This window comes from Hydra viridissima, unplaced genomic scaffold (genome assembly GCF_058129835.1).
Source record: "Hydra viridissima isolate aposymbiotic clone 2 unplaced genomic scaffold, HvirCarnegie_v1 scaffold_19, whole genome shotgun sequence".
In the NCBI taxonomy this organism is placed as follows: domain Eukaryota; kingdom Metazoa; phylum Cnidaria; class Hydrozoa; order Anthoathecata; family Hydridae; genus Hydra; species Hydra viridissima.
In genome coordinates, this window is record NW_028324318.1 from 1,001,123 (window position 1) to 1,021,761 (window position 20,639).

General features: G+C 28.4%; 4 protein-coding genes and 1 long non-coding RNA gene across 5 annotated transcripts in view; 1 reads left to right on the forward strand and 4 right to left on the reverse strand.

Moving 5' to 3' along the window:
- LOC149876555 (uncharacterized) overlaps positions 1–20,639 on the reverse strand; it is a 345,360-nt gene that overhangs the window by 207,323 nt on the left and 117,398 nt on the right. The gene's annotated exons all lie outside the window — the stretch shown is intronic.
- Positions 1–20,639, forward strand: part of LOC149876579 (uncharacterized) — a 295,309-nt gene that overhangs the window by 97,407 nt on the left and 177,263 nt on the right. The window lies entirely within an intron of this gene.
- LOC149876588 (uncharacterized) lies at positions 17–2,688 on the reverse strand. Its single transcript, XM_090075241.1, has 7 exons — positions 2,620–2,688; positions 2,482–2,536; positions 1,684–1,749; positions 1,516–1,590; positions 990–1,049; positions 781–827; positions 17–109 (listed from the first exon to the last, which is right to left on the reverse strand). Exons 1-7 carry the CDS (start codon positions 2,686–2,688, stop codon positions 29–31), a joined length of 453 nt encoding a protein of 150 aa, XP_089931367.1. The 3' UTR covers positions 17–28.
- On the reverse strand, positions 2,730–3,197 carry LOC149876589 (uncharacterized). The gene is made up of 3 exons (XR_016448648.1): positions 3,143–3,197; positions 2,975–3,013; positions 2,730–2,879 (listed from the first exon to the last, which is right to left on the reverse strand). It is a non-coding gene; the product is annotated as an uncharacterized LOC149876589 (long non-coding RNA).
- On the reverse strand, positions 3,230–5,366 carry LOC145187706 (histone-lysine N-methyltransferase set-1-like; the record flags this gene model as incomplete). The annotated part of the gene is made up of 5 exons (XM_090075242.1): positions 5,154–5,366; positions 3,920–3,958; positions 3,667–3,757; positions 3,411–3,576; positions 3,230–3,332 (listed from the first exon to the last, which is right to left on the reverse strand). Coding segments are annotated over exons 1-5 (417 nt in total), but the record flags the coding sequence as incomplete, so codon positions are not given.

The following is a 20,639-nucleotide window of genomic DNA, read 5'->3' on the forward strand; positions in this document are numbered from 1 at the left end:
AAATAATAATAATGAAATAGAAAATGAATCAGATTACATTCTCAGTTATATTCTGATCGCTTTTGGTCTCTATCAATTCTTCTACACTTGATGTATTTAATAGTGGTTCCTGGAAATAAAATACTAATTAAATTTAATTTTTAGGCATGGTATTTATGTTTTTGTAATTGCTTACTTTTAAAATCATTGTAGGTTTTTGTGTGAAAACAATAAAGAATAAATTTGAATGCTTTAAAGCATAAATCATTTGATTTTGGAGCATTTTTTGTAATAATTTTATTGTATCATGCAATTATTATAATGTCCTATTAGCGCTTATCTGTACTTATAAAATACTTTAACTGTGCCAACTGAGTGTCTGAGCATTGTTTGGTAAGCTTTTTGTATACATATATATTTTTTTTATTTGTAATGAGTTTAAAGTAATAAAAGAATTTTAAATGAAGCTTAAAGTACTAAAAATATTTTCAATGTTTGCTAAAACACTGTTACTGTATTTTTAATGTAAAAAAGAGGACAGGAAATTGTTAAGTCAATAAAAAAATTAAAATGTAGCACATCCTTATATTTGAGTGTTTATATAAGTTAATGTATATTTATTAATTTTTAATTTTACAGTTACACAATACGAAGTGAAAATTTAAAAGCAGTAGATCTATAATGGAAATGGCAAAGTTTTAAAACAACTTTAGACTTCTCTAAAGGTTAGTGGTTTATGTCTAATAAATCCTACTCTTTCTCATTGGGCAATTTAATCACTTAGAGAGAAAAAATACTCACTTCTGAACAAAAGGAGTTCAGTTCACAAATTTTGAAGTCAATATCATCTAAGAGAGAAGAATTAATCATTATTATCATCATGTGTTGAATAAACATTATGCAAGCAGCTATTTACAAAGTAGTTTAAAAGCCTTAGATATTTCATATAAGTTCAATTTATATTTTTCACAGTGCATCTTCTTTGAAATATTCAATTTAGTATGACTTACCTGTTTGCTCTCCTAGTGTCAGTTCACTGTCTAAATTGACTTGGCATGGAACACTGTTATCTATAAATATATTTTAAAGTTTATGTGTGTTTTCACATGATTATTTTCAGCAAATTGAACTTTGTAAAATGCATATATTAACAACCTGTCTGTTCATTTATAACTTTCGCCACTAATTCGTCTAATAAGTCTGGAGAACTTTGAAAGCTGCAATCTATTAATGCAAAATACTTTTATTATAGTTATAGCTGACTTCCTTGTGATGATAAATGAGGTAAGTTAAATTTAAGTTTCTACTTTAAAGTTTTTTAGGAATAAAAGTTACAGTGGTAATACATATCTAAAACTATTTTAGTATTATTTGTAAGTATTTGGCTTTAGTAGTTTTTTCATTTTTCCACTAAATGCCAAATAAAAGATTTTTTAAGTCATTTAGTATGCAACAGCTATGATTGGATGCTGAAGCATGTTTCCCAGTTGACTTTTCATAAAGTGTATTTTAGTTTCTCATATATATACAACTCACTCTTACAATTTTCTTCAGTTGGTTCATCTTCATCAGTTAACTTAATGGAACCTTTAGACAATATCTCATTGTTATCTGTAAAAAATTTTAGATATAGTTTTTAATTATAATTTATAGAAGCAGATTAAAGGGACAACTTATAGTTGTAAAAAGGCATAAAATATTTACCTTTAATGCAAATATCAATCAACTTGTCTAAGTTTTCAGAAATTTCTAAGTTGCAATCTGGTGAATCTAAGAAAAAATTTTCTTAGCTCATTAATTTTATTAAAATAAAATGCTTTTTAAGCAATTGTTATTAGTAGCATTTCCCCGCAAGTTCAGTTTTAAATTCTTTTGGTTATGATCTGAAGTTCTATTTTAGGCCTATCAAAGAGTATGAAAATGATAGGGGACGCAAACAACAAAAAAATATATCTCATCCCTCCTCCTTAGCATAAATTAGTTGATATCTAAAAATTAAGACTTAAACCTTAATTTTGCGCAACAATTCTTACACAATATTTTTTTTATTTACCGACTTTAAAACTGCGAATCCCTTAAAATCACTAGCTGCTTGACTGGTTTGTAAGTCTTTTCAATAGCGTGATATTTTATTTACAAATGCAGAATTAAGGTTAAATATTTTAGTTTGGAGCACAATTTTATTATGGTAGTGCAGAAATTAAGTTAATAAGGTCATTTAAATTTATATAACAAGTGGTGTCAATAAATAAAATTGTATGTCATTGTTTCTTGAAAGAAAAACAGCAAAGTTTGGTGGTGAATATTGAAGTAAGCAGAACTGGAGGAGTGTGAGGCAATATCGATCAAGATATTCAATCCAACAGATTATTCTGAAGGAACAAGCGATGCCATTAGTTCTCTCGTATTTTTGAGTATCAAAGATATTTGGAATTTGATGTCTCTTGCCTTGGTTTCGGTAATATTAAGAAATATTAATTAGTTTTTAAAATACTTGCTTACCTATATACTTTTCTTTGGGCTCTTCGAGCACTTTTTCAGAATTATAACTTCTTAACTCTGGAAATAATACCAAAATATTATATCAGTATTAATATATCCATCAATTTGTATTAATTATTTTTGCATTTTATTTGTTACATTAGGCTTGATATTATGATCATGATGAGAAGCGAGTTTAAACCAGTCTAAGAGTTCATTTTGAACCATTCGTTTATTAAAGCTAACAAGATGGGTTAATATTCACTGAGGAAAGGTTTATTCAAGATTCTTAAAGAAGTTTGCTTATACCCACCGCTTAATGAGTCGAAGATAGGTTCAAGTCTCACAAAACATCGGTAATTTCGAGGTTCAATTTCCTTAGACGTATTGGGATTTCTTTGGCTTGCTTTTTTCTGAACCTAAGACGTTGAAAAAAATGAAATTAGCTGATTCATTAAATTTGAATTGTTGGAAAAGAATTTCTTTCCTATAATCAAAGCTCTAACAGACTTACCATTGTGCCTATGCTTTTCAGGGGTTTTATTGGTTTTTTCTAAATTTAAAAAGAATCTGACCTAAATAATTTTTTTACACTTGAGTTAGGGTGAATGTGCGAGTTTTGTTTTTTTTTTTTGTTTTTTTTTTTTTTTTTTGCATAATTGAATTTAATTAGATAATCTACCTGTCGCCAATGTAAATTTTTTACTCCATAATCATAGCGTATTTCTTCATCTGCTTGAATGTTTCTCAAAGCAAAAAGGCAAAGGCGTGGAGTGCCCTCTACTATTATTTTTTTCATTTTGGCATTTGCTTTGCTAATGGGAGCATCGTTGACATATCTCCCCAATCTTTTGCTGTTTGTGGCGTCAATACTAAAAGATTTTAGGCGATTAGTAAAATACGTTGTGACAAAAAGCAACTTGTATAAGAGTTTAAATTAAATGCTTCACCTAAGCTTTTTGCCATTCCAATCGAAGAAATAAACATAACATCCGCGGTTATCTTCAAAGTGTTTCGATAGGCTAAGTTCTCCTTTTTCTGCGTTTTGCAAATTTCCAGCATATTCCAAAAGAAAACTACCTTTCTCTATTCTTTTACTTGTAAATACACCGAATCCTAAAACAAAGTAATTTTTTTTCTTTGTAAATCTTTTTTTTTTTTATAAATCAGCTTTACAATCGTCGTTTTCTAAAGAATGAAAAGTACCTATTTCGTCATTAATGTGCTGAGCGTAAAAGTGTTCTGGGTCTTCTTCTCGTGTGCAATATTTACCGGCAATATCTTCTTGATTTTCTCTCTAAAATCAATTTGAATATTGATGAAAAATAAGAGTTCCTACGCGTATAAACTAGTTCTGGTTCACTTGTTAATTTTATTGTAAAGCTAATATAACTAGCGAACGAAGCCTAATAAAACCATTGAAATTAATTACGGAAACTGAGAGATTCATTTAAATTACCTCAACTCTTCTCTCCTTTCTTGAGGACGCTAACACAATCTAGACAATATTTTCAAATTTCTATTTAAGACTTCACAAAAACAGCCTGGTGTGAACGTATATACTTAAAAATAATGCTCAATTTTAAGTCTTCGAAGTCAGCAGTTATCCTACTATAAATAATCCAGAAAATTCGTTTTGGATGCTAAATAGCTCAGTAAACAACGTTTTGGTATTAATTTAAAGCAAGTCCTTGTATGAAATACAAAGAATTTTTACCTGCCATCATTTTCAGCACCAATTCATTTTTTAGTCAATGGCCTTAAAATACAGGTTTTTAGTTTGAGGTTATACATTTATGTTCTGAGAACATTACTAGGAAGTACTTATTAAATTTAAGGTGAAAATAACTGCGTTCAAAAATAAAAGAGTTAGAAATTCTTATTTTAGGCAGATTTTCAGCGTAGTTCTTCATAGTAATAAAAATCTATTGATAACTTCATGAACAGGAAAGTTGCTTTAACGGATATTACACAAAAGTATTTAGCGTCAGTTGTGATAAATAAGTTCCCTTCCCACAAAACATTAGATTTTAGTTTATGTTTTACTAAGAATGTAGTGACAAAAAGAAAAAACGGGAAAAGGACACAGAAACAAAAAAATTAAAACGTTAGCGCAGAAGAAAAAAAAGTAGGTATACAGAACACTTTTAAATAAAGACTTAAGAGTTGGAAACAAGTTTCTCACTTACTTGACTTTTAAAAGTTTCTTTAGTCATCCTATTCTTATTTCCTTGCTTTTTTTGCATATATGTTTGTTTATATGCATCATCTAATAAGCTTGTTCTTTTTATGTGAGCTTTATGAATTTATTTGTCTATTTTTATTAATTACTTAGTCAAAATTTTTCTTGTAAACTCTTAATCATACTTAGGTAATTACATTTTATTAAAGAATCACCTGTGTTTTGTAATATTTCTTATTTAAACACAAAACATAATATCAATCACCATACTTGTCCGTCAATACTGAGCGATCAGTAGTAATATTTAATATATTGATTTTTGAATATTCGGATATTGACGGAAAAAGGAAAGATTTCGTAATTTTAAAACAATGAGATTTTTCAAGATTTTTAAAAATCAAACTAAATTACCAAATAATATAATTGAATTTAAAAAATCACTATCCGATTTTAGATATTATTACCTGAAAAAGCTTTCTATGAATTAAAAAAATAACAACTCAAATTTTACCATATTTGTAGTTTCCATTTGCGTGACAATATGTTACTTTTACTTAAAAATTTTGTGAATGTTTGCTTAATAATTTTAGTTTAATTTATTTATATAAAGGTTGTGTTGCTCTGACACCTGCTTAGTTACTCAACTTCGAAATGCGTTGCAATGTCAGCGCATGAAACCTCCTTAGTAGCCAGAGGTGAGATTAAATACATTAGGGTGACATTTTTAAAATATAGTTGTTTATTGTTTTGCTTGCTTAGTTACCTATCTTCGAAACGCCCTATAAGGTCAGCGTAGAAAACCTGTCAGCGCACGAAATCGTCTTAGCAGCCAGAGGTGATATTATATACATTAGGGTGACATTCTGAAAATATAGTTGTTTGTTGTTTTACTCGCTTAGTTACCTTATCTTCGAAATGCGCTATAAGGCCAACGCATAAGACCTATCAAAAACTGTTGCAGTATAAGGAAAATTTATTTTTATTTAAAAAAATATGCAGAAATGCTCTTAGAGAATGTATGTAAAAAGTAAACATTATGCTGAATTTGAAATATGTGTAACATTTTTCGGATCATATTCACGACTTGCATGTCGAGTTTGAGGAAAATCTAAATTCTTCACTTTTATTGCTAAATTCAGTCCTTAAAATGTAAAGTTGTATACTTGTGCGCAATCTTTGCTCCTTACATTTCTTTTAAGTCTTTTATGTGATTACTGTAAATTATGTAAAAGTGTATTTTTATTTCTTTTTGAAAATATATTTCTTACTGTCTAAGGATATTATATATTCTAAGTGAATACCGTTTGCAATGACCTGTGTTTTATAACATTTTTACAAACACGAACAGATTTTCAAAGATATTGTTATCGATTTAAAATGTTGGAGAACTATTAGATTTTTATGTTGATGATCTTATCGATTTGTACGAAAAATTTACGCAATTTACGCAACGAAGTCATTGTAGTTCATTTACTAAGGTAGAAAATAAAGTAAAAAGCAAATAGCTTGTTGTGCAAAGTTTTAGTCAGAGCGCATCATTTTTTTTATGGTACGCACTAATAAAAATTTCAATCCACTTTTTACAAAAGTCAATCATGTGTTTGCATTCAACAAATTTCAAATTTCAAAAAATTTCATTTAATAAAACTTTAGGTACCCGTCGAGAGATGGGCTTGGCGAGGACTTCGTCCTATGGCTTCAACTGGTTGGGGACTCACTAGCTGTAATTATGAAAAATTAAAAAAATTTATTTTAATTTTTCTCATGGCTTTTGTCGATTGCTGTATGCTTTTTTGTAAATAGATATATTGGAAAATAATTAACTTTTTTCTAACAGAAACAAACGTTACAATGGTTGTTTTTTTTTTAAAAGAAACTTTTTCTTAGTCACACGCAAAGACAATAACAACAAATATTCTGCAAGAAAGGTGGCTACCTGAAACTTCGCCCTTTTCCTTGCAGTAAATTTTTGGTGCCTTTCAAATTACAGAATCACACATCTCAAACGCTTTTAGTCAGGAATATTTATTACTAATTGCTTAAATAAGGCAACAGAGTGATTTAAATAAGACCATATTCAGAACTTCTTTAGAGCTCATTAAACTGAGTTGTAAGAGTCTCGATAAAATTTGTATAATACGAAAGATTTTATAATATGATGTATTTCAAATCATTTTTAAATGCTCAGCTAGCTTCGTCAGAGATTTACTTCAAAACAGATGCTAATTTATTATGTTATTTGCAGAAATATGTAAATTATCGGAACATTTATATATTTGTTAATAAGTCCTATCAATCAGCTGATTAGTTCCTCTCAACCATTAGCAGCTACTGTTTCTCTTATAAATTCTTGTAAATCATCGTTCATTATAGATTATTTGTGACGTAATTGAGAATTAAACCGGTTTGTATAGGGCAAAACTATCCCCCAAAATAACTATTTCAATCATTTTATCTTAAAATAAACTGAAAGAGTATGCAGTTTTTTTAATAATTTTACTTTTATTTACTCTTTTTTTTTTTATTTAAAAATACAGAAAACATTACGATGAAAGCACTCCGTTTGTTTTCTCAATCCAATGCATTAATCTTTGCGGAGAAAAAAACGACCTTCCAAAAAGTACAGACGCCACGGGTGAATTTGGCCAGAGAGTGAACAAATATTTCATTGTAATGCAGTCATTACATTGTATAAATTGTACGCGTATAATGACACGAAGTATAATAACACGAAGTCGCATTAAAAATAAAAAATTTAAAAAATCTTAAAAAATAATAACTGAAAAAAAAGTTTTTTTTCGAGTAATCAAAAAAAAAAAATTATAATTAAGAGATTGAATTAAGAAAAGCTGCAACAAGGAGGACGCCATAACTTTTTAAATACCAAGAATCATGCGTTGTCTAAATTAAACAGCTTTTAAAGAAGTTCGTTGCGATCAAAAGTTTTTGATTCAGTTTAGTTTTAAATCCTTTCAATTTATTCCTTTGAATATTTTGACCACAAAAGTTTTTTAGTTAACGAGAATGAAAGCGGGTATAATTAAACGTTAAGTAAAACTGTACAACTGGCATTTTTAGTTTTTACGAACTACTTTTTAAAGGGAAAAACGTTTTGAATCTTTTTTTTTTCACATTAATGTATAGAATTTTTTGCTCCATCATACGGAAAAAAAAATATTTAAAAATTTTAACATGAGTTAAAAAGAGTTCCTTTGAGTAAATTGTTTTAAATTTTATTCGCTGACTTTTCAGTTTCGTAAACAAAAACATTCAGCGCTAAACATTAAATGTAGTTTTGCAGTAAAAATTCTGCTGAAGACGACCCTTTTTTCAGAATTAACTTTGCTAGTTTTCGGAAGAAAGATACGAAGAAAAACTGAAATAAAAAGGTTTTCTGTTTAGTTAAACACACTTTTTACTTATTTTATATATTTATAAAAATATTTCACACTTATTTATTAAATTCAGTTATGCAACAAGTCCATATATAAATATGAGTAAATAAAAAAACAAGGAATTACATAGACCAGCAACTCAATGCAACGATTGCACAAACAAAATAAGATGACTTCTCATTATGCAAAGCATCCACTTATGTAAGATATTCTAAAGACAACTTTATCATTCAGGATAAAGAACCCTGCAAGCTCTATTGATACTGGCACAGTCACCATTTTAAGTACTCTTACTGAATTAACATAAGCTGAAATGCTTATTGAACTTGCCGGTTTGGTAGGACCCGTAAAGAAGTATTAATTTATTTATGAACAGTAAACCAGGCAAAGCTTGGCACTGTACTTTCATCAAACGTTAGAAACAGATGAAGCGAGAGAACTGCATGAAAAATTGCAATACTCAGAGTCATAGGCGCCGAGTTCACGGGGGCAACAGGGGCGGGACCCCCCTCCCCGTCCCGGAAATTTATACTAGTTATATATTATCACGGATTATCATGAGGGCCAGAATATCTATTCGCCCCCGAGATAATCCGTGATAATATACTATTAGTGTAAATTTCTGGAGGAGGGGGGCCACTGCCCCTGTTGCCCCCGTGGACTCGGCGCCTATGCTCAGAGTAGCTCCTTTTACTAAAGATAACATAAATAAAAAATTCAATACATCCAAGACTCAATTTCTTGAAGCAAATATCATTGAACTCTCTGCGTTAAATGTTTGGAATTTAGACGAAATTGGCTTCAAAGGTGAAAAGCGACTTCAAACAATTCTCTACAATTCTGGTTCCAAGCGTCCTCTTAAATTTAAAATAACAAAGCCGGGTGTGTTTTGTATGCTTGCAAAAAAAATATCCGTTTGACGATGTGTTCTTTTGTACCAAAATGTCCTCTTGTTTATTCTATTACGCGATAACATGCAAATAATTTTTCGTATGTTTTCGTTTACTTTTCCTGAGCGTCTGCCCCGGAAAAACTATATTTCCACCTGTTTTAAATATTACATACACTTATTTATCGTACTGAAATTGCAGATTAAATTTTTGATTGCATCAGCAATTTTAAAAGTTTCCGTGGCTAGGTGTAGTTCTTTTTGTTATTTTATTGATAGCATTATCAAGTCGCAGTTTTTTCGCAGTTGTCTGGAAATACACATCCCTTTCCTCCCTACCCACTAGTAAGCACTCTCCTCAGCAAAGATTTACAATTAACTGAAAAAGAGTATAAAGGAAGTCTAAGAGTGAAAGTGAAAACGTTCTTTTATAATATGCTGTCAGTAGGGAGTTTAGGCAATTTTTATAGCCAAAGAAAATCTTTTTTATTTCAAATGCATTGGATTCCTTAATATATTTTATTTTCAAAATGGTTTCAACCACTTCTGTAGCTTATTTGGTTCCAAAGATATTCGTGTTTTAATATTTTCAATTCATATACATTTTATGAAATATTTCCTTAAAGTATTTCGTTAAACTTTTGGCGCCGAAAAAAAAACTTTTTTATCTTTTTTTTTGTTCTTGCGTAAAAAGTTGCGTTAACAATAAAATATCTTAAGACGGGGGAAATTTATAAAATCTCCGCTTAGAAAACAAAAAACCCACCCTATTAGACTACAAAAAAAAACAAAAAAAAACTGATTGACAAAATAAACAAATATTTGCAGAATCTATTTTTATGTGGGGACGAAAGAATTAGCTTAATTTATTTGTATATAAACAAAACTAAAACATTTAAAATTAAATAACTTTATCAATTCTAAAGCAAAACGATGTCCCCAAAAAAATTATTGTAGTGCAACCTTTTCTAAAAAAATGACATCTATATGTACGTATATACTATTTATTTTCATGGGTGGGTTTTTATTCTTTGACACCTACATAAAATCATTTGTCGCGTTTTTTGAACGAAGTTTTTTAAAAACGTATGATATATTTTTTATTCGCGATAAAACGTCACGTGACAAAACTCCCTACTTAAATAAAGGAAAAATATATGCGAAAGCTATTCCTTGTAGTCCCGTGGAGAGTGAATAAGCAAAGCCCTGAACAACTTATTCGATGGGCTTCTAGAACCCAGGGATGACTACATGGGGGAAGAGATTTCCAATCGTTGCCTGACCAGCAGAACTTTTTTGATTGTGATTTTTTGTGGCAACGAAATTTTTTTTTTTAAAAAAAAAAACAACATCATAAACGAAACTATTACAACGGTTTTTTCTTATTACAAAAAAATACATTAGTTTCAAAAAACGCGATGTTATCAAGAAAAATCTTATGGAAAACAAAGCTTAAATTTTTTTTCATTATTCCAACTGATAGGGCCTCACCCAGAGTAAGACGCAGAGCAAAAAGCTCCGCCTTATCTAAACTTCTTAAGGGGTCTGTTGACAGGAATATTTTTCTACAACAATAAATATAAAGTAATTTCAATGATAATTGCTATTACAATAACATTTTTTACTTAATAACAAGAAAAGGTTTATTTATAATGGTTATAATGATTTATATGTAAAGTATTAAAACCATAATAATTTAATTTATGTAAATTATTATATTCATAACAGTTTATATTTAGTTTTGTAACCATAAAATAAATTAAAAAGCATTTATTTTTTTAACCATAAAGTAAATTAAACATTTCCGTAAAATATTTAGCAAAGTCATATAATTAAGTTAGTTATTGTTAAGGTTACCATTTTAATTTAATTATGTTTTTCATTAAGGTTATGTAAAAAATATGTTTTAACGATACGTTCTAGAAATGCGCTAAATGGAAGAATGGATAAATGGAAAACTCCGTGTACAGTGTTCGTTATCTAAGTACAACGTTTTCTTCGCATATTTAAATTCTCCTATCCACTGGAATCCTATCAAATCGAAGTTCAATAAATAAAATTAAATATTAGTTAAATAAATAAATTAAAAATAATGAATATAAATAAAAAATAGAAAAGATTAAAACAACGCTAGCTTAAATAAATAAAGTAAATTAGCAATGAAAATACTTTGAAATATTACCTTTATCAAGTTTGATTTTATTCGAAATTTTTCGTTTTACAACAGATTAAGAAAACTAAATCATTGTTTTAAAACCAAGGCTTGCTTAAACAAAGTTGTCTTTCTAATATTGAAGAATCGTAAATTATCAAAAATCGGTTTTGACAAAAATTTAGAAAAAAAAAGCGATAACTGTGCTTCTAGTTGACGTAAATAGCTCACTAGCAACGCAGCCTGGGCCCTATCCTATAAAGCTTGTTACGCAAAACGCAAAAAATAAGTAAATGCGGAAAATTTTTGCATAAATTAAAATTTTGTGTAATTACGCAATTTTCAAAACAGCAATCCTACAAAAAAATGCGAACTTACAGATTTTCCAAATTCCACGTAAAACTGGTAATTTTTACGTAAAAAGAGAAATTTTATCTTTTTTATGGCACACATGGTAGAGACAAGGAATATATCTTGGAGAAAAATATTTTTCTTGTCTGTATTTTGTAAACAAATTTTATTTCATCGTTTCAGAGATTAGCGTACCAAAATAGAGGTTTATATCTATACTATGTAAATTTTATATTCCGTGCTTACCTTGTGTGTCAAAAAAAGGGCCTGCATTTCTTAAATTTAGAGGAAGAAAAATTCGTGTACTCAGTGATATGTTGCTTAATTTTTATTGATTAAAACCAAGCTTCATTTATTAAAATGACAAAGATTTATTTTAGAGGATATAACAAGTTGTTTAATGAATAATTAACCTCTAAAACAAATGATCTCTAAAATAAAAAACTTCTTATTTAATGGTTCACCTATTCACACTAATGTTGGAAATATAATTCTTTTCTTTAGCTCATTTGCTCCTTTTATATAAGTTTACACATAGATAAAAATCACAGCGTTTGAATAGGAATTCGTCACTCTACAAAGCAAGGGGTTGAATGCTAAACTGTTTTGTAGTTAAAAATTTTTCATTCATTTTAGTAAATATTACGGCATTCAACTCCTTGTTTTGTAGAGTGATGGATACCTATTGATAGGTCTTATATTGCAATCAATCGTGAGTTTGCTCTTGTGTAAACTTACCAGTTTGGTAAAAGTTTCATCTTCAAGTTGATAGATTTTAAAATATTTTAAATAAAGTTAAACAACGCTTCTCACCCAATACGTACAAAGTTAAACAACGCTTCTCACCCAAAAATGTCCAAAAGATTACTGAAACACTTAATATTCCCTGATATTTTTGAAAATTATGTAGGTACGTTTTTCGAGGACAAATACTTTTGTTTACAAAAAAAGACATCTGTGGTTTGAAAAATAATTCACGAACCTTTGCACAATCATTCTTTGGTTAAAATTTGTGTAATTATGCAAAAGTTAGACGTTGCAGCATTTTTTTTTTGCGTGAGAAAATTTGCGTAATTTATTCAAAAATTCTGCGTAATTTTATATATAAGATTAAAGTTTACGGAAATTTTTCGTAGCAGAAATCCTGTTTTTTTTAAGGCCCAATCCTATAAATCTGAAAAAAATATTAATACAAGGCCCAATCCTATAAATCTGAAAAATGCGTAAATTACGCATTTTTCAGATTTATAGGATTGGGCCTTGTATATTGTATAAAAGCACACACAAAATGAAAGAATTGTGTTTTTTTTTTAAATAGTTTAAACAGTTTTTCAAACAGTTGTATGAATATGAGTTTGTTGAACAAAAAAAATGATTAAAGAAATATATTTAAAGAAGTTTTCCTAATAAATTAAAGAAAACTCTGTATTTAAATTTTTAATATAAAGTTTTCTTAAACTTATAATTTTTAAACATTAATTAGCTTGAAAAATATTAGGCATTAATTAGCGTATGGGCTATAACAAAAAATAAACTTCATTGAGTATATTTTAAATCACCAAAAGTAAATATTTTAAAAACTAAAAAAACTATAAATTAATCAATTTTTAAAAACTTCTCTTCAATTAACTATTTACTAACTTGAATATAAAATTTGTTCAAATCGCGAAAGTTAACGATTTTAAAGCAGTGAAATAAAAACACGAAGTCAAAAAAAACATTGCACGAAGAAGTGTTTCGTTACGGATGTGTTTTTTTTTTTTTTTTTTCTCAATAAAAATATTTCAATCATGGATGTGTGCACTAATTTATTTTATTTTCTTAGTTCTTAATTTTGTTTTTGGTTGAACAAAAACCTTTTCACCTGTAATTATCGGTTGAAAGAAACAATTTCTGTTGCATGAAGCTTTTTTAATGAGCTCTTTTTCTTTTTTTTTAAGCTTGCAATTTTCGTCATGAAAAATTTATTTAATATCTAAAACAGTTAATAAAAGTCATTTCTTCTTATTTAATGTTTTAATAGTTGGCGTTGGTACGTATCAAAACATTAATATCTCACATAAATCCCACACAAACCCTTGCAACAGCTCATGCAAAAGTAGTCTTCAAAAACATTCTCCAAACAAACTTTATTTAGTTTGTATCACAAGGATGATCAAAAAAGGCTAGTAATCTTCTGCAGCACATAACACGATTTTCTCACTTAATAGTAAACCAAACCAAAAACTTCCAATAAAATTTAACTTCAAAAGCTACAATTTTCGATTGGCTTCAGTGATGTCATAAAATTCTTATGGTTTTTACATTCTTTAAGTTTGATAAGTCTTTTAAAAATCTAAAAATTTATTTCATATAAGAGGAATTTAAAACCATAAGACTTTTTTTTTTTTCAATATAATATTTTCTTAATATCTTAGAAATTTTTTTGAAAATAAAGGTTGAAATTGTCTTCTTAAGTTTTTATTTACTTAAAATAATCTTTTAACAAAAGTTCTAAATGCGACTCTTTTTTTTTGAAATTATTACGTAAAGGTTAAAAACCGTTTTGAATTACAAAAGTTCATGGATCTTTAATTACAAAAAGTCAAAGTAATTGTCGCGTACACTGTTTTTCATTAGAGTTTTGGTTATTTTAAAAATCTGTTTTACATTCTTGTTAACGGAAAATTACAATTATTTTACAATTTTTCGTTCAACTTAATATTCCTGTATTCTAATACCATGAAAGTATAGTTTTTCGTTCAACTCAATTTACTTTTATTCTGATACCATAGAATTAAAACTAGAATGAAAGTCCATCATTGAAATGTTTGTAATCGTCCTGGTGTTAGGAATAATAAATTAACATCTTATTACTCACCCACTCATTATTTTCCCTTTAAGACAATTTTTTTTCAGATAGTAGCCTTATTTAGTAATAACTTTTTTTTCAAGACTTAAAGATATTAATTAAACAAAAAATTTAGATAACGTAGTTTTCGAGCTTTGAGTAAATCTCCTTTCGTTGGAAATTTACACTTTTGACGCTGATTTCACTCTACAGTTGCAAAAGAAACTCTGCAGTAACAATAGATTTTTTCCTGAAGTTATGATGAACCAATGAGAAGTACAGAAAAGTTATGCGCTAATAAATCCAAAGTGAAAATGAAGCTAACACCTCATTCCAGCATTTCGCAAAAAACAGTCGTATAATAGATCAAAAATTTCACTCTACTTGCTTATTTTATAGTTGAATAAAATGATAAACGCAATGAAATAATTTTGGTAGTTCTATTTTAACTAATTTACTTTAAGTAATTACACTTGCAACTAGGTTAGTGTTATGAGTAGTTGATTACTTATTTAATTACTATTTATTAGTAAAGTCACAAATTATTCTTCGGCTACTTTTTAAAAAAAGAGTAAATAATTTTTAAAAACGTAATAGGTGTACTCAGAATTGTTTTTCTTTTAAATAAAATTTACAATTCAAAAATGCGGTAAGTACATTTTTTTAAAAAAACAATTCAAAAATGCGGTAAGTACATTTTTGATGAAAGTGAACTCACTTTAGATGCATGTTTCTATAAAGAAAGAAAAGTTCAATTGTGTTGCAAAACCGTGATAAACAGCATTTTAAAACCACTAAATGGCGTTGATTATCGTGTCTCTCTAGTCTTACATACAAAACTGAAAAGCTGTGAACAGCACTACTGTGAAATCAAGATTTTGTGCGTAACACATTTTACAATTAAGTCATTGAAATTGTTTTTAAAAGAGAAAGTTTTTTTAAAAGAAAAAGCATTTTTTAAATAATTTGACATGCAACAAAGCCATTTATTCTTATCAATCGTTAAAAGTGTATGAAATCCATACTTTCTTTTAAATTTGTATTTTGCGCTGCATAGGTTTCTTTAAAAACGCAAATGTTAGATTTTTTAAAATTTCATCCTTATGCTCACGTTGTCATTTGAAAAGTCAAACACATTTCCCATGATGCATATCATACTTTTACTTATAACACAATTTATATTTTCTATTTAAATAAATGTTCAATAGTTTTTTGATACCCATATACCATGATCTTTTATTTGATACAGCATCAAAGTTAAAAAAATTTTTATTTAACTTCAAAATAAAGCAATACGAATATTTTATTTCTGCCCCAAACATTTTCCTAGATATATTTTATATCTTACATCAAAAGTTCTTTGGATCTGTGACTTAATTTAATGCATAGATTTTTCATTTGTTTGAGATCAACAGCAACAGCCTCCTTCCTAACATATTTGAATGGCTTTAAAAAGTCGGATGATGTGCTGGCATAGTCTAAGATTAGTCACTTCTCACTACTTAATTATTCTACATAAATGACAACAACATATGGAATTAATTCCACTACAAACCAGTGCACTCTTTTTTGGAACACTATTCTAAACACATGTAGATGCTTATATTCAAAATAATAGCAGTAGCAAAGAAAATGCAAAGTCAAGTTGTTTTTTTTTGTATTTGATTATTTGATTAATAGAAAAAAAAAAAGGGAGTCAGAGATGTAACGGACATCTGATGCTATTTCCGCAAATAAAGAAACTCTGCATACTTTATTAACAGACGTTTAATGGAAGTGATTAATAAATTTGAAAACTTAATAATCTGAATTTTAGTTAAAAAATAATGTAAAGCTGTTAAAAATCCCATTAACTTTTTTATTTGTTCTCATTGAATTTCTAATTAACAAGATAAAAAAAATCATTTGTTTCCGTTTTTTACAATATATATATATGTGTGTATATAATACTTGAAATTCTATATTTTCATGAAGTTTTTGCCCCAGGCCTCCGAAGAAAAGTTGGCCTACGAAAAGAAATGATTTATAATTAAGTTGTTAAATTAGAAAAAATTTAAAATCATAGTTTTCGTTTTTTTTAATTGTTATACTTTTGGTTTCAGTTTTGGTCATTCACTAGTTACAGATGAAAAATGATGGGAACATCCGAAACCGAAAGTACTGAAATTTCGATTCAGAAAACCGTAACCAAAATTTGGTTTACAAAAGTCTATCTGTTTCAGATTTGTTGAAACATTTTTCAAACAACAATTGGTTCATAAGCTGGAATGTTGGAAGTAAATCAGGTTACGTCACATGTACTGAACATTCTTCAAATCAATTTGGATTAGATTCAGCTGAGTGCTGTGTGTAAGCAATATCCTTATTCAGTATAATTTATATATTAATATGACTTAATAATATCAAACAAAACATTGAAAAATAAATCACGGTGAGGTAGTGGATGGTGGTAATAGACCGCCTACAAAGCGAACTGACTCAAATTTCCAAAGTTCATCCCCATGCCTCTGAAAGTACAGTGCTGAAAGTTTTTCTGTGCGTAGCAGTATTTATGAACATTTTAAGATTAAATTTAATTTATCTTAAAAAAAAAAAAAAAGATTTATTTAGTAGTGGAAAATATTTATTTAGTAGTATTTATTTAGTAGTTTAATGTTTTACAATATATATTTGGTTGAATAAAATATAAGTGAATGATAAAAGAATTAATATGCATTTTATGTTTTATTAATATCAAAAAATTTTTAAAAGATAGCTTGCGGTCGCAATAACAGCTTCGCGCAAATAAACGTGCTTTATCTATCTGATGTGTGTCAGACAGACAAGATTTTTCCCGGAAACATCTCGTTTGTTAAACTAATAACAGAGTCACGGCAATTTCTTATAAAGCACCTTAAATACGCTGGGTATGAAAATATGTTATCACGTATACTCTTGCAACTTTGTTCTTTGAGTTTTATTGAAAACGTTTCTTCGATAGAAAGATCTCTTTTTTCTTACAATTCTTGAAATTAAAAAAACTTTTATAATACTATTGCAATTGGTTCAATGTTCATAAAATCTCTCGATTGTTCATAACTCCGTTCTACGCAAAAAGAAAAGTATTGGTATTAAATACAAAATAATATAATTTATTATATCTATAACAAATAATAAAATTTTATTTTTTATATAAAATCAAGAACTACTGGAGTAACGTAATATTGTTTAAGTTTATTAAGTTAAGTATAACGTAATTAAGTTAAGTATAACGTAATATTGTTTAAGTTTAACGTAATATTGTTTAAGTAATATTGTTTAAGTTAAGCTTTATTTTAAAATCTTTTCTTCTTGAAGAATTTACTAGTTTAAAGAAATTATATTTAAAATGATCAACAAATGTGCTGCACCAAAATGTTCCTCCGGATATTTAAGCAACAAACATAAGCAAATTGCTTTATTTCATTTTCCATCAGACCAAAACTTAAATAAACTTTGGATACGATTTGTTAATCGTTCAGATTGGATTTCAACAAAGCATTCTGTTTTATGTGAACTTCATTTTGAAGATAAATATATAACTAGAGGTGATAAATGCACCCTGAATTGGCTAATGAAACCTGTTCCTTCCAAGTATCCATGTGAACTTTTGCAAAAAAAATCATCTTTACCAGTTTCAAAGACTTCTCAAAATCCTCCTAAAAAGAGAATATTCCAAGAAGATCAGTTAGATACATTCGAGAAAAATGATACATTTACAAGTTTACATGGCTTGAATGAAGCAGTAGCACCACCTGGGTTTAAATTTAAACGATTTGAAAAAGGTGTTGTATTTTATAATATTGCATTTAATGAACAGACATATTTTCCAACTATATTAGAATCAATAACAGTTGATGCAGACCTGAATGTGCATTTGCTCTGCAAGGGCACATCACTTCCATTACCAAGCTGGTTGTTAAAGGACATAATGCAAAACTTGATAAAATTAGTATGCTAGAAAATTTTCCTTCTTATATTAGAAACTTTATAAGCCAAAAGGTAGGCCACCATATTCTGAAGAGATGATTCAGTATGCATTACTTCTAAGATATACTTCTTTGCAGGCATACAAACTGTTACTTAAAAAGTTCCCTTTACCATCAATATCTTTGTTAAATAAGGTTTAACAAGGAGGTGTTGATTCTTTAAAGGAGGTGTTGATTCTTTAACAAGGAGGTGTTGATTCTTTAAAACTTCTACTTGGAAAAGGAAAAATTTCTTGTGATTGTATTATCATGGTAGATGAAATGTATTTACAAAAAGAAGCACAATATCAGGGAGAAGAGTATGTTGGTGCTGATGAAGAAGGCAACTTGTACAAAGGAATAGTTGCATTCATGATAATTGAACTAAAAGAATCAATTCCTTATATAGTTCAAGCAATTCCAGAAGTTACATTTTCTGGACAATGGCTATCACAAAAAATAGCTGAAAACCTTGAAAGCCTAATAGCTGCTGGATTTACTGTGCGTGGTATAGTGCCAGACAATCGTTCCACTAATGTTAATGCATTCTCATCATTAGTTACAATGTTCAATTCTGAATTAAAATATTTTATGTGGACAATTACTAATTCTAAACAAAGACTTTCACCTAATATTATTGGCAATGCTATTGTATCAGACATGAAAATGACATTTTACCAAGCTCTGGCTGATTGGATATCAGTGGTCTCTTTCACCTGCATTCACCCTCACAAATCAAACTGCATCAGCATCTGTAGTCACTCTATATGCTCAAGCAGTGCTTGTTGAGGAACTCTTGAATGATGGATATGATTATGTAATGACATCTCATTTACAAAGTGACCCAATTGAGAGACGTTTCTCACAATATAGGCAAATGAGTGGGGGCAGATTTCTTGTAAGTTTAAGAAAAGTTGTAAATTCAGAAAGAATTTTTTCATGTCATTCCTTAATTAAAGAGTATATAAACTTTTGGGAAGAAAATCTACTACCAGATGCTCATCCTTCATTAACTATACTTGATGAACTGTTTAATAATCGAATTGAGGAAATTATAGAAAGTTCTCTTGATTGTAATAGTCAAGAAGTTGCAATAGCTATAGCAGGCTATGTTGCAAAAAAATATCAAAAAAGGTCGAAATGTGAAAACTACAAAGCATATTTGAAAACTGGGGACTGCGGTCTTGAAAATAACTCTTATCTATCTCTGTTATCACGTGGTGGACTATTTGTTCCATTCAAACAGCTTGCAGAATTTGTTTGTAGTGTGTTTGCCATTTTGGATTTAATTGAGAATGAAATCTCATCTTTATCAATTCCTGTCATTAAGTCATCAACATACATGGTACATAAACATGCACCAAAAAGTAAATTTGTTTGTGAGAATCATGGAAGTTGGGGAATTATGTATTCAACAAAAATTCTTGTTAATGTTTTTTTTAAAAACAAACATAAAATATCAAAGGATTTCCTTTCCAATGATACCTTAAAAACATTTAAAAAGAGACAAAGAAAAAAATAAAGTTAAAATTGGAAATATAAACTATATGTTATGCAAGTTGCATAGCATTTGTTTATATACTTTATTAAAATTTACCTTCTATTTGAGTTCTTTGAATTATTTCTTGAAATTTTTCTTATAGTTTAAGAATATACATGAATATAGATATATATTATAGATAAATATAATATACATAAATATAAATGTACTTTGATTTGAATAATTTTTGTGAGAATCAGTTAACTTTGGTATTTTAGCGATGACTACAAATCTCCAACAAATATTACACAAATGTCTTCAAATCTTTGATAACTAATATATCTTGAATAAATACATAATGATAAACAGCGATTTCCACTTTTATATTGAAGAAATATAAGTAAATAGTTCAGGTTTGAACTGCTTTTTAATAATTAGATATTTTGTGCAGCCATTTTTTTCTAACAGAAATCGGCCTCTTAATTTACCCCTCAAAAATGTGAGATAAACGGCCGTGAATATAGTTAGCCATAGATACAATACTCAACGCAATGATATATTAAGAATAACTAGATGTCTAACTGCCGTAAATCGGCATAAGAAAAAGTGAACCAAAAATCGGTCATTATAGGGGGCAAAATCTTTACACTATTTGCCCCCCATAATGGCCTAATTTGCCCCCCATAATGGCCGATTTTTGCTTCAAAAAATACGTGGAAGTTAGACATCTAGTTATTTTTAATATATCATTGACTCAACGTCGTTAATGTATGTTCTCAAACTTTTTTGTCTTGCTTGCAAACATATTTTTTTTCCGGTCTGCAACATTTGTTTATAAACAATATGATATGTTAAGTTTTAAACAATATCTATAGATATTGTTTAAAACTTAACATAACTTTTGCGATGGAGTA

Excerpts from the sequence above, each read along its gene's own strand:
- LOC149876588 (XM_090075241.1), bottom strand. The coding sequence starts at position 2,688 with ATGGTTCAAAATGAACTCTTAGACTGGTTTAAACTCGCTTCTCATCAT. Across the intron at positions 1,050-1,515 it reads AACTGAAGAAAATTGTAAGA|ATAACAGTGTTCCATGCCAA; the intron begins GTGAGTTGTATA and ends ATATATTTATAG. Across the intron at positions 110-780 it reads TGAACTCCTTTTGTTCAGAA|GAACCACTATTAAATACATC; the intron begins GTGAGTATTTTT and ends TTTTATTTCCAG.